This window comes from Engraulis encrasicolus, chromosome 8, assembly GCF_034702125.1.
Source record: "Engraulis encrasicolus isolate BLACKSEA-1 chromosome 8, IST_EnEncr_1.0, whole genome shotgun sequence".
NCBI lineage: Eukaryota > Metazoa > Chordata > Actinopteri > Clupeiformes > Engraulidae > Engraulis > Engraulis encrasicolus.
In genome coordinates this window covers 21499253-21514252 of record NC_085864.1, presented here as the reverse complement: position 1 = coordinate 21514252, position 15000 = coordinate 21499253, and the positions used below count along the sequence as shown (strand labels likewise).

At 43.1% G+C, this 15000-nt stretch overlaps 1 protein-coding gene across 1 annotated transcript in view; it reads right to left on the bottom strand.

Moving 5' to 3' along the window:
• LOC134454259 (sialate:O-sulfotransferase 1-like) overlaps positions 1–15000 on the bottom strand; it is a 35676-nt gene that overhangs the window by 18456 nt on the left and 2220 nt on the right. Inside the window, exons 2-3 of the mRNA XM_063205158.1 lie at positions 6894–8102; positions 6185–6299 (exon numbers count right to left, since the gene is read on the bottom strand). Coding sequence (XP_063061228.1) covers positions 6185–6299; positions 6894–7341 — 563 coding nt within the window. The 5' untranslated portion in view covers positions 7342–8102. The remainder of the gene's footprint in view (positions 1–6184; positions 6300–6893; positions 8103–15000) is intronic.

Sequence of the window (15000 nt, the reverse complement as noted above, 5' to 3'; positions counted from 1 at the left end):
ACAGGCCAGCCAGGTGTTCAACCATTTCCACAAAGTTAATTAGCTGTCTAGAACCTACCGAGTGTCCCTATCCACCTGATGTGCTTCCCTTCACATAAATCAAATTGTAGCCTACGTGTGGGTCAGTGACGTTTCAGCAGCAGCACACGTCAAGGCGGCAAAATGGATCTTCTTTATTTGTTTGTTTTTAGTGGACTATCTAAGAAGCATATTCATTGCATTTCAACCACTAATTACCAATTAATGTATGGGCATTAGATGCTGCTGCGCCACATCTGAGCCCAAAAAAGTCTTTGACCCTGTATACCTGCTGTACCCCTCCTTTTACTGAATCATTACGACTACTAACCAAGTCTTTCAATTGTCTGATGAAGGTCTAGTACTGAAATGTCGTTCATTAAAGTAAAACAGCGAAATGGTCAGTGTGCGGGAGTTTTTTCAAGTTGTCTGCTGAGTGACCCATGGGCCATCTCCGACGCACCTGCCAGCTGAGGTTAAGCACTTTGAGCATCAAAGGTTATGCACTACTGCACTACAGAAACAAACTATTACAAATAATTAAATCATGATATATTTGCAAGCATAAGTTCAGAGCATATCAGAGCATACACTGCCAGTGGTGTAGTGGATTTTTTAAAGTGGGGTTACGTGATTTGTGACAACATCAATTACATAGGCAACTTATCATGTTACTGCATTTTTAAATCTTTTTTATTATATATTTTTTAAATCTCACCTCAGGAGAAGTGGGTGGACTACCTATCCCCGCATACCACGCACACTACATCCCTGATTACTGCTCAGTGATGACACAGAGCTCGACGTGGCAGCTGTGGCCATAGACATAATATAAAATACTATAGTAGCCTATTCTATATGATGTCTATCGCTGTGGCCACCATGAAGGAGCATCGCAGTGGTATTTCACTCACTCCTGTTCACTGATCTTCGGCAGGATAAAGATGTGGCATGGTGGTGGCGGTGGGTGTTGCCATAGCAACCTTGGAGGTGAGCCCTTTTCCCTTCTCCTCTATGCAAATTTAGGATGCTGCCGCTGTGTGTGTGTGTGTGTGTGTGTGTGTGTGTGTGTGTGCGTGTGTGTGTGTGTGTGTGTGTGTGTGTGTGTGTGTGTGTGTGTGTGTGTGTGTGTGTGTGTGTGTGTGTGTGTGTGTGTGTGTGTGACATTCACAGCACCGGGGAAAGGCGGGAGGAGGGAAGGGAGGCGGAGGAAGGCTGTGTCTCTAAGGAGGAGAACGGTCTGACTGGAAAGCTGCAGAGCCCACAGATTTGTTCCACAACAGACTTGTCCCACCTCCAGATTTGTCCCATACATGCACAGTATACATTCAAGATTTAAGATTCAACATTTTATTTGTCACATGCTTTCTTGTGCTGACACAATTGGGCAGTGAAATGAAAGTTGCAACTGCTCTCTACTGACTCTGTATTAATAATAACAGAAATGCATACACATAAAACAGGGGGAAAATAACAAAAAATGAAAACAATGGCCTAAAATTTAAAAAGCAGATGGCTTGAGGGAAGAAACTTTTGCGCAATTTCCCTGTCTTGCATTGTATAGAAACAACTAGAACAACCAGATCAGCATGTGCAAGAAAATGATGGGACACATCTATAGGCTCTGTGTCTCTGTAGTTAGATGCTAATAGAGCTCGAAAGTCCCGCCCCTTAGTTCCGCGTTTCACGGGACCTCTGCTGACCATCTAACAACATGGTAGCGAGTAAATATCTTCNGATCTCAGTCATGATATGCGCTGGGCTCCAAATATGCTGTTTAAGAGGATAGATAAAGATTATTCAAGCAGAAGTATCAATGTTTTGTTCCGAGGCCGTCGGCATGAAAAATGTGAAGAAACACAGCTTTCTAAAAAGTTTAGGGGTTCATACGAAAAATTAGGCAAAAATATCAGAAACAACATATATGGAGCTCGTGGCACAACTCGAAGGGGATCGAAATGCCATTTTAATACCGCCATTGGATTACATGCTACGATTTTCGGCTAAAAACGCCGTTGAGGTCCCATGAAATCGGGGGAAGTGACGTCACTTTCGAGCTCTATGGCTGAGGAGCACAGCAGGATCTAGAGCAGGAGGGGAGGGGGGAGGGGTCAACGCATCGCAAGCAGATCCGCTCCCGAGTCGACGTGCTCTGGAGCGGCACCCACAGCAACACACAATTCCCTCTACGTCAGCGCATCCCAAACTGTTTCTGCTGGATCACCCATTTGGTCCCAAGAATATTTTCGTAGCACCCCATCTCCCATATTGCAAACGTGAAATATATTGTATCTCTTAACATTGCTAAATTTTAATATGAATTTCACTAAAAAAGTAAATACATTTCAAACAATGCATACTGTTGTACCAGTTTAAGCCCTTAGCTATGTTATAACCTCATAATCATTGACACCAATGACCAAGTCTTAGTCTGTTACTTAAGACTCTCTTCATTGTCATAGCAATGTTGTTATGATGCAGTTGCGTATTTTCAGCAAACAGTGAATAGGTCCATGGACGGGCCCATCTGTAAGAGGCTACAGAAATGGAATAGTGCTACATGAAGGCATAATATTCAAGGTTTTATGCAAACAGACCTTCTTCCCTTCTCTATGCGACCCCCCTGCAATATCTCCCCTGCCCCCAGCTTGGGAAGCGCTACTTTAGCTAATATATGGGAGCTGATGCATGGCTGAGCAGTCTTGTAAAGCAGTGATTCCCAAACTGGGGGTCGGGACCACTAGGGGGATCGTGGAGGTACCAAAGGGGGGTCGTGGACAAAAGGGACATTGCATAAAAACAGGAAATCCACAAGTTAAAGGGGTAATCCGGTGTGAAATGATTTACGATTTTGAAGATTTGTGTTAAAACGTGATGATGAGCCCTAACTTTTGCCTCATACCTCGCCTCCAAAGGTCCCCTGCATTCCGAAGTCCGAGCGCTAGTCAAAACTTCCAGAGCTAGGTGAAGTTTAGCTATCCAAGTGCAGAGATCGAATCAGCAAAGGGGATATGTCCAGTGTATCAATCCATGCCTGCAGTTCACCTAGAGGGCGCTGTGAAGAGAGTGCAGCCCATTCATTCGAATGAAGTCTGTCTTCACTCGCTGGCGCCCCTAGAGTGCAGTACCACCCAGAAAAGTAGTGAGTAGACACACTGGACATATCTCCTTTGCTGATTCTATCTCTGCACTTGGATTTCGGCGTTTGCAACACCCTGTAAGAATGACGTTGTTTCTAAACAAACGGTGGACTACCAAAGTTCTCTAGGCCTCGTTTTACATGTCAAGAACCCCACGACTTTCCGGAATGAAGTAGGCCTATTGAGAAACTTTGAGCCTCGTAAATGAGTGGAAAGTAGAGATTTATAACGATGGCTAGACAGGTGCCGGTCCATCACAGCAGAAGCTAAACTTCACCTAGCTCTGGAATTTTTGACTAGCGCTTGGACTTCGGAATGCAGGGGACCTTTGGAGGCGAGGTATGAGGCAAAAGTTAGGGCTCATCATCATGTTTTAACACAACGTAAATCATTTCACACCGGATTACCCCTTTAACAGCTAACAACTAATAGATGTATTTGCTGTCCTGTTGATTTCTAGCAATATTAGCAGACAAACCATTCATGGAAAATCTAGCAATATATTGCCTAGGCAATTTTTTGTCCATAATGTTGCTAGATTTTCCATTAATAGTTTGTCCACTAATGTAGGCTAAGACTACTGTATGGTGGGTGGGGGGGGTCGCGAAAATATTCTTGAGTCCAAAAGGGGGTCCCCGCTGAAAAAGTTTGGGAAGCAGTCCTGTACAGCTCCTAGCAAGACATGCCATGCTGGCTCTGAAGATGTGAATAATAGCCAGGGGCTGGCTGCATGTACTGCATTTGCAGATGTTTAAGATCAGAATTAATGTCATCCCGTCGCTGCATATGATGCCCGTTAAAATGTGAAACATTCAGGCTGTTGTGTTTTGTCAAACATGGTTAATTGTGTTTTCATGGTGATGATAGCTCTCATGAGTGGAGGTGCAAAACGCACACCAGAAACAGAGGTGCTGGCAACCAGAAAATACAATTGTAGAAGGAGAGAGGTGCCGCACACTCACAAGTTAAATAAACAGTTTTTTAATGTGACCACGTTTCGGCCTGCCGGCCTTCTTCAGGTCACGTGTCCTGAAGAAGGCCGGCAGGCCGAAACGTGGTCACATTAAAAAACTGTTTATTTAACTTGTGAGTGTGCGGCACCTCTCTCCTTCTACGATGATAGCTCTCATAACATAACAAATAAATGAAAAAATCCTCAGTTATGTTTCTTGTCTATAGAATTTAAAGTTTCAAAACATTAATAATGTCTGCATGGATTACCATAGCCTGATTATTATCGACTTTCAAAACTCTTTGAGACTTGGTCTGCATATCAATGTTTCCCAAACGACATGGTTGACCCGTCTCCATAGGTTTGCTACTGGTTGACTGGTTGCCGACAAAGTGGGTGGAGTTCCCGATTTTTCTGGAGATCAGAAACGATATTTACATTGCTCTTGGCTTGGCGTTACGTCACTTGGAGATCATGACCTGGCTAGGATTACCATACAACATGGGGATATTTAAGGGAAAACATGACAGAGGCAAATTCAATTTCTAAGCAATTATAAGCAGCTGAGTGCTAAACCTTCTTTAAACCCCTACTTTTGAATGGTGGTCAATGACCAAATAAAATAAAACAAAGTCTGGGCAGGTGTGTATACTGCGCCCAGCTGATAGCATATTCACACTCAGGCCACACTCTCTAAACCAAGAGAGTGGCACATCTGCGTCCTGAAGAAGGAAGGGAGACTTGGCTGTGGCGAGTGACCTGGCTAATCTCCAAGTCCCCAGCCCTGGATCCTGCCAGCTGGCAATGGCTATCACACAGTCCGTGTGTGTGTGTGCTTTTTCCACTCCTCTTTTTTCCTCTTTTTTGTTTCTCTAGCCTTCTCTCTCTGTCTGTCTGTCTGTCTGTCTGTCTCTCTCTCTCACACACACGCACACTCACACAGGCACACACGCACATGCACATGCACACGCACACACGCACACACGCACGCGCACGCGCACACACACACAAACACACGCACACGCACACGCACACGCACACACACACACACACACACACACACACACACACACACACACACACACACACACACACACACACACACACACACACAGAGCCATGTATTCTCCACATCCTAACAGGCCCTGGCTGTCTCATCATTCTCTGACTGAAGCCAAGAGTAGACTAGACTAGACTAGATATCTATTGAAAACGAACCCCATCTGTCTGCCTGTGTTTCCCACACAGCAAACTTTGAAGTGTTGATTCAACAAGTTAAGAGTAAGACCAACACTGTGACTGTTACAGTAAATAGGACTCCTGTAAATGTCTTAAATGTCTTTCCAGAATTCGTGCTGCCCCTTCACAAATGTTACCTTTTTCACAAATACTTACCAACACCTTCAAATTCATTAGTATTCATTATGAGTGGGAAAATGTTTTGTTTTTTTTCCACATGAAAAGGGGGATCTTGCCGATGGTCCGCCATTTTTGAATTTCCAGGAATAGACATTTTTAACAGCAAAACTTATTGTACTTAGGTCATACCAGCATCAGTTTATCATTAAGTTAATATCCATGGGAAGATCCAGTTTTGCAATAGGCAGCACAGTTTCAATGAGCAGCACAGTTGCAATACCTTCTTTGGCCACAATCCTACACAGTGCACCTTTAAGTGTTGGCTTAACACTGGAAAATGCACTGCACAGTGACAGTACAGACTGTGAAGGAAGGAAGGTGGTAGCCACATCCTCCTTCACAAAATGCCTCCCACCTTGACTCCCAACGTTAAGATTAGACTTGTGCAAAAAAGTAGGTCATCCAACTATTCAATTATGTCCACAGCAAAACACAGACACAGACGATATGTCTACGAATAATGTCTTCTATGTATAGCAGCTGGGAAGTTTAAAACAAACAATATACACAAGAACAAGTATTTTCGGAGCTGTATGTTTCTAAACTCTATGACCTACCACCTGCATCTGCTTCACTAACAAATTTGACAACAAGGAAAAAGCAAAGGAAACACAGGTAGGTATTTTTAAAAGTGCATCACAGGGGGTAGGCTTACCTTTCCGAGCAGGTGTCCTGACACAGGCTGCTAGTCATTCTGCGGAAATCATAAAAGACGGTTCCTTTCAAAGCCCGGTCCTTGGCATCGTCTAGGAAGCAGCCGATGTATGTGCCTGTTTTCAAAACAGAAACAGACACAGGCATTACTACAGACTATGCCCCTGCTGTGGCTGGCCTGACAGGGGATTGTAAGAAGAAGTTGGGGATTCTGGACAAAGGGTGAAAAAGCCTAGCCTGATCATCAACGACTTTCAAATCTCTTCAAGACTTAATCTGACCAGGATCATAAAAATTAACATTTCCCAATCAGCATGGTTGACCCGCCTCCCTTGGTTTGCTACTGGTTGTTTGCTTCCCGACAAAGTGGGAGGAGTTGCCGATTTTTTCAGAGCTCAGAAACGATATTTGTACTGCTCCTGGTCTGACTAGAAACAACACTGCATCACTAGGAGGGTGCATCCTGGCTAGTAAAAGCCCTGCCAGCTGCTGTATGTTCCTATTGTTTTTTTGTAATTGAGGACTTGATTCCAGTAATTAGCTGTTGATTTTTGTGAGCTCTGCTAATTCATTAAAAAGGTTGCACCAAAAATGTGGATAGATTTTTTTAATTACTAGTATTTTTTAAGCTACGGTGACCCCCAATGATAGTTGCTAACGGTCGTTGAGGTTGTTACATGTAAATGTTATTTCAACTGATCACACAATACCTTTGTGTGGCATCTTCCTCCGGGCTGTGACTGGGTCTACTCTGGTCATGTCCTGCTCGGACATGAGGCTGTGGAACCATCGCCGCCGCAGCTGCCGGATCTCCTGGTTCCGAGACAGCAGCCACTGCGGCCCGGCTCGCTGGTCCTCCGGCTGCTGACTGGCCTGGTACCGACCGACGCTCCCTGGCAGCCTGGCGCCTATTGGACCGGCTCGCACGATTGGTGCCCCACCACCACCACCTCCGACGACTAACGCCCTGGGCGGAGCTGGTAGAGATGGCAGAGGCAGGAAGCTGGAGCTCAAGGATAGTCCTCGATGAGAGACCACGAGTGCGGCCCGCTGCAGCAACAGCACGCTTCCCGCCATGATATAGGCCACGCCCAGGAAGAGGAAGAGCAGCTGAGTCCGCCGTAAGAAGCGCTGCAGGCGGTAGAACGGCTTTGCCATGCTGAGCTTATGAGCTTTGTAACCAGGGGACTTGGTGGCAAAGTACCGACCCCCGCCTCGGGAAAGTGCAATAGAACGGAAAATCAAGTCAGGGTTCTAAAACACAAACTCAAGGCAGTTCCGCGCAGATGGAGTTTGTAAAACATTAGCGTTGGACTGCATTAGAAATAGAATGCATTTATGATGAATGTCGGGAGAACTAGCTCGGGTTTATCGACTATGGATTTTCAAAAGAATGTACCAATAGTCTCCTTAGAGTTTCCTTAATGACCAGAGGTAGGGGTCTCGCAATCAACCAAGCACACAAGATGAAAAAATTCTGAGGACCAGTAGATTTTCTTTTTCAGCTCAGTAAGTTCATTCAGTGCCAAAGGTGCACAAAAAAATCTGGTCCACCTGTCTAGATTTGCCATGCCTTGATCAAATATGATTGCAGCATTCAACCCTTATGTGACATCCAGCAGTTATGTTCTGTGGCCTTTCCGAGCAAGTCTCTCAACAAGAACCAAGGAAATAAGACGGGCCATTATGTGTTAGAATACTCGTTGGAAGTGATTGCAGCTCGTCAGCTGGGGCATAGAGAGCTCTATGTCATCCAGCGGCGGTGTCTGTCCTCAGGCGTCCAGACCAATGAGGCGATCCAAGGCCAGAGAGATCATCGCCATCCCTTTGTTCCCTCTTGTAGTGCTGGAAGTGCTGGCTCCTCAACAGGCATCTATTTCCTCAGATTTGGGTGTCTGGGGGATGTGTGTGTGGTTAACCTGAAAAGAGCAAAATAATATATTACATTACATTGCATTTGGCAGACGCTTTATAACCAAAGTGACTTTTGAACGAGGACATAATCATAGCCAACATCACTAGCAGACACAAAGTGCACAGGAGGTATACAGAATAAGAAGTGCAAATGCAAAGGGATATATATATATAAATGTCTGATTTAGTTCAAGGTAACTGTGAGAAATTATTATTTGGATTCTTTCAACTCTATGTCTTCATTAGTGAGAGAGAGAGAGAGAGAGAGAGGGGGGAAAGTGGGAAAGAAAAAGGACCAAAGAAAGCCTGAGCACAAAAGAGAAAGATGGATTTAAGAAGCCGAAGAAAATAACATTCTTATTTAGAGAAACAGGGAGAGCTGGAGACTCTCTAAGGGGAAGAGTCTGTGCTTGGATTTGTGATGCGCTGCTTCACCTTCACATCGCTGGAGGGAGAGTAAAGCAAGGAGCAGCAAGGTTGTTCTTTATATAATGTCAGCTAGCCTTATGCCTTATCTTTCCAAACGGGGCTACAGTAAGATCACATACGTAGCTGTGCATTATCCAGCACTGTAACAAATAGAAATGCCTGTAATGATTTCTCATCAAACCGTAAAACAGGGTCAGATAATATCTCCCACCACTAATATGAATGCCCTGTGCAATTTGCCTTTATTGAGGATAGTGAAGATCATGACAAGGAGAGAGTGGGAGAGAGAGTTGGGGTAGGGAGGGACTCGACCCCGGGTACCCATGGGCATGCAATCCCATTCATGGTACAGTGCCCTTTCACCCATCATTTGAAAGAGGCAATACTCAGGTGCTGTTTCCACGTAGCCGGATATTTTTAAATGTGGATATTTTTTCTCCTGTTTAGGTGGATAAAAATAAAATAAAAACTTCAAAAACATTGTAACAAATGCGTTTTAGACCCCTAAATGGGATATTTTTAAAGCCAGATTTTTGATATGTGGATTTTAAAACGCCACTTACATGGAAACGGAAGGCCAAAACCAATGTAATAAGGAGAAAAAAAATATCCACAGTTAAAAAAATATCTGGCTATGTGGAAACAGCACCTGTCCTGAAGAAGTATAAATGATGTGGACCCAGAAAACATTTTGGTTTGTTGTAGTGTAATATAGTTGTAGTGTGCTAACACAGGTGTTCTTTCCTCATACTAATTGGGTGTGCCTAAAGGGATAGTTTGTTATTTTGTACTTTACGCCTGTTCTGTTTGCCAATTAATTGGGGGTGGTTTTTCATGATTTATTGCAAGAGCCAAAAATATGTCTTGCAAATATGTATGCAAACTCTCTTTAGCCTTGTGACCTGATGACTGAAAAGACTTCCCAAAAACAATCCCGGAAGATAATACTCTGTAATTAAACTGCAGAAAGGAGCAGGCAGTGCAACCTTTCAAGTGCTCTTGTGCTGCCAATCATATACTTTCTGCCTACATGCTTTATTGTCATAAGAAACAGCTTTAACAACAATGGTCCCATCACATTCACTGAGACCTGAATCCAGCTCATGCTCCCTGAACAAATTACTGGAGGTATAACATTACATTACTCTTAGCTGACGCTTTTAAACCAAAGCAACTTACAGTTATTTAGGTACAGGATATTGGTTACTTGCCCTGGAGAAATGTGTAGTTACAGTAGGTGCCTTGCGCAAGGGCACTTCAGCCATGGATGAAGGTTCTGGTGAGGGTGAGATTCGAACCTGCAACCCTCTGATCTAAAGATCACCGCTCTCTAACCATTGAGCCATGCATGCCTGTCCTTGGATGCTATGGATGAATGAAGTTGATCTGATGTAGACAGAGCAGAAGAACAGAGTGAACGGCAGAGACGGTGGCCTGAATCTGAACGTCTCTTAATTAACCATTACCACATCTCTTTCACACAATGCAATACAATATGTCCTGCCAACCCACATATATCTACAGTATATACAGAGGGGGACTTCCCATTTGGCAAACCATGGCAAATGCCTAGGGCCCAGACCAAATCTGTCCTCCATAGGGGCCCCAACTGTCTCACCAGTTGCAGTAAACACACAAAAAAGTAGACTTTGTCACTTGTGCAAAGTAATCGAAGATATATGTAACTCTGAACACTTAAATAGCACCAAAACACAGAATTTCATGTCCTCGTGTTTGATATTTCACCTAGGGCCCCAAAATGGCTAGATCCGCCCCTGAGTACATCCTGTCTGTATGTATTTGAGGAACGTACTTTTGAACTGAATTCAAATGTGACGTGTAAATGTACTGTAGGTGCTGGTGCAAACATGGAGATGACTGAATGAAAATACTCTTATCATACTGTAATTTGCTGAAAATTTCCTGTATTTCATACATTTTATAACAGTGAAAGGTACTTGTCTTTCAAAATTCTGTATCTTTAATCTACAGTGTCCAAAACGGCACCCAAAATGTGTGAGCTTTGCAACAAGTGGTGCTGTTTTTACAACCCAAAATATTAGCCTTTACAATGTGTCGGTCTCCCTGACCCATAATGTACAAAGTACACAATTTTAAGTATTTTAACTGCTCTATGTCTTCCTGCACTGCTGGAGATAAATGTCAGATCTGGGTTTTTTCATTACTCCATTTGAGCCATAAATTAATTCAATTTACACAACAGCTGCCACTGCAGTTAAGTTCAATCAAGCACATTAATTCTCCAGCAGTTAGAGCAATTGTTGAGCAAAAGTTGAGCAATTAACCAGCGCTTAACATGTCTGCAAGTGCTAGTGGCCTTTACCCTGCGTGGGGCTCCTCTTAGGTGCCTGAGGCAACAACTCGACCTCAATCTCTGCCTTCACTCAATTATGGAGCTCTGCTGTGAATTTGTAGCGTTTAATTACTTTTCTTCCGTCTTCCTATGCATTTTTCTTTTTTCCCCTCCATAAATATAGTTTTTAACCTGCCCAGTGAATCAGTGCAAGTAGTACAGAATATTTCTACAAGAAAAATAATACTTTCAGTCATCTTAGCTTGCAGTGCACCTTATCCTCAAGAAGATTGACCACATTACTTCGCTCCCTTTGCTCTTGCTACTTGAATTCACAAAACAACGAGGGGAAAAGAATGCTGGTATTATGCTCTACTTTTTCCTGACACACACACAACCACCCACGCATGCGCATTAGCGCACGCTTGCACGCACGCACGTATGCACGCGCACACACACACACACACACACACACACACACCTGAGGGCAACTTTGAAGATAAAAAATGAAGCTGTGTGGTTTCAGGAGATTAAGGCCTCTCCTCTCCCATCACTCAGAGGGGCTCTGGGAGGTGAGCAGAGGATTTCCTCACACGAAGGTCAAACTCTGACCCTGTGCCATTATTCATCCTACCGTGCAGCTCTTCCTCGCTCTGACCATTTGTCCCACATTGCCAATGCCCACCTCCGCTCACTAGTGAGATTAAGTCTAGCAAGCACCTTTTCATTTCCTTGTAGGCGAGGTCAATCTAAACTGCTTAGAACACTACAGAATCTAAAGCTCGATTGACAGCTGGTTTCCAATCTGATGTAGCCTGGGAACTCCCATACTGCCTTTAGTTCTACACAATCATTTCGATCTGAAATACCAAGTATTCTGCCCCCTACGGAATTCACAGTAGGCAGGTCCCCAGACCTAATCTCACTTGTGGTTAGGTCTGGTGGTAACCAGGCAACAGCTGATGTTTAGCAAAGCTAAAAACATGCACATCCGTCTCAAGAAAAGTTTGAGGTGCAGGACTAGCAATGTGTCACATGAAAAATGTGTCCGCACACCAAGCTTGCGTTTCTCTTATTTTAATGTGACGTTTCAGGCAGCATGTCCTTTATCAGACATCAGACATGCTGCCCGAAACGTCACATTAAAATAAGAGAAACCGGAGCGTGGTGTGCAGACTTGTGTTTTCATTTTTCACATATGATGGTGCCATGGCAGATCTGTAAATAAACTACAATGAAATGCAGAAATCCTCTTGAGGACAATGCAAGGTATATGAACTGCAGCGACTGACAGCACATAAACTGCCTCTGCCAACTGTCATAAGAGCACATTGGGTCCAACAGATTTATGAAATAAATGAAAGAGATTATAAAGTATAATCTTAAAAAGATGTAGGTAACAAGTGGGGAGAGAGAGAGAATGATTAAGATTGGTTTTGGAATCGAACCCAGGTCTCCAGGGTAATGATGACCCTTAGCCCACTGAGCCACTGAGCCCCATTTGAATGATGATTTAAGGATGAATATAGAACACAAGGATAATGACATGATACTGCAGAAATCATGGTAAGAATGAGACCATACAGTACACTGACACTCTACTCAACTTCACAGGGTAAAGCTGTGATCACAGCAGGAGACAAACAAAGACAGAGAGAGAGAGAGAGAGAGAGAGAGAGAGAGAGAGAGAGAGAGAGAGAGAGAGAGAGAGAGAGAGAGAATGACAGACAGAAAGAGAGAGAGCGAGAGATATAGAATATGAGAGAGAGAGAGAGAGAGAGAGAGAGAAAGAGAAAGAGTAAGACAGAGAAAGACATAGCAAGAGAGAGAGAGAGAGAGAGAGAGAGAGAGAGAGAGAGAGAGAGAGAGAGAGAGAGAGAGAGAGAGAGAGAGAAGTTGGCGAGAGGGCGAGTAACTGGATGGAGCTGCTTAACGTAACTCTATCTGAATTGGCATGCAGAGGCTCCACAGGGACAGGGATGCCCTTGTATTCTCACAAAGAGAAATGAAGACGAGCAGGGCCAAGGTCGTTACATGACTAAATTGCACAACAGACTACCTTCCCTCAGAAAATTTCCTCACAAATCGTTCAATTCAGTTTGTTGTCTATAAAGTCTGTTACCCCTCAACGTGCAGTCTTTATTTTGAATGATGTGTAATTTTTTAATGTGCCACAATTTCAGAATTATTTTGTTAAAGGCCATGTACGGTACACAAAGAAAATATAAGCAGTGTACTGTCTGTACGCTTTTTTTTAACTCAGATTTCAAGGTCATTTTTTTCTAGCATCTTGCACCATAAGAAATAATCACACTGTAGCTTCACCATGAATCTGGCCTGGCCATGTCCTCTGATTAGAATGCTCTGTCTAGTTCTAGAATCTGTGCAGCAAGCCTACAGGGGCAGGGTGACTATGGTGTGAGGCAATACATGTTGTTGTCTGGCTTGCCTGGCTAAGTAACAGCTTCAAAACACATTTTCTCACTGCAAAGTGACTGAGGTAAATACTTTGCCATGGTATTTAAAAACAGACCATCACACTCCCATATCTCTCGCCGGGAGTGTCTTGTAGCCTATTTCAGCAGAAGCACAACCCTTCTCCCATTGATCTATCCTCAGATACGTGGATTCTTGTTAAAATATGCTCACTTGTTTACAACCTCTTCTCTCAGTCTGAGGGGAGATCCATGAAAATTGAGCCTTACAGCAATCAGAAAACACTGGCAGAGTTTTACTACTCTCTTCACACAAGGGGGATCACTAACATTTCTGTCTGTAGTCCAACCCAACACTATTTTTTATTTGGAAATCACCCACAAGAATGCTTTCATGATGCATGATCGTCAATTACAGACATCAATAAATAGCAATACAGCAACTCCTCTTCATGACTCTAAACTTTTAAAGCTCAATAATTCCTCCCACCTATACTGTGTACATTCTGGTGCCACACAACACATTGCTAGTTGAAAACCTTGCTATTATTAAGCTAATATGATGTAAGATCAGATCACATAAAATACACAACATGTATAATAATTAGGGAGATGAGCTTAAGATCAGAAAGTTGAAGGTTCAAATCCCACCCTTACCTCTCCCAACACATCCATGGCCGAAGTGCCCCTTGAGCAATGCACCTAACCCCACATTGCTCCAGGGACTGTAACCAATACAGTGTATTGGCCAAGGCTGCCTGTTTGAAAATCTACAGTGTCATAAACAATCTTACTAGCCTGGGAACTCCCATACTGCCATTAGTTCTACACAATCGTTTCGATCTGAAAGACATCTCACTTGTGATTAGGTCTGGTGTTAACCATGCAACAATCTTATTTCATTTTCATCCAAAACTGCTAACAGTCAAAATACAAATGTGAATGCAAGTCAGATTGCGATGCTTGTTCAGGTCCGCCTGCCAAAAGTTACAAGTGGCAGTTTTTGACAGTGGCCCACGAAAATTGTTGGGAGGGTCACCATTTGCCTATTAATGAATCTTTGAAGCATCGAATGACTCATGAAGGTAATTAATTAACTTCAAAAAATCCTACATTGAGTCCCTTTAAACTGAAAAAAAATGCTTGACATGATCACTTTGGCTACGGCACTTTGCTTTTGAAGGGTAAACGGTCTTGAAATAAAATGATCACTTGAATTCAGACTGACGTTACATTAACCTAGGCATCTGCAAATGTAGCCATCATTTCATGTGTATCCATTCCATATGTAATATTGGAAACTTGAAAATGATGGTGGCGGGAAATATTCATGGCAATTTGGCAAAGGACACATATTTGTGAATTTGGGCAAGACAGAGTTTGAAAATGAACATCTCATTGTATCTCATTGTATATTAAATTGTATAAAATTGTTAAAATTAGTTTATCACAACATAAACGATAGAGGAGAAAGGGCACATATACACAGGGATATACACTTTTCTATCACTATAACGATATATATCGTCATATTGCCCAGCTCTACTTGAAAGCAGCATGGGAAAAAGTGCAGTCTCATACATTTACTAGCATTTAAAACTACATGGAAATGGAAAATAAAACTAACATCACAGGTGGAAAAAAAATCTGTGCGTTTATTTTCATTATATGTTGTGGGTAAAAGTATCGGTATCAGCACTCCGTATCGGCACTACTTAACTAGGC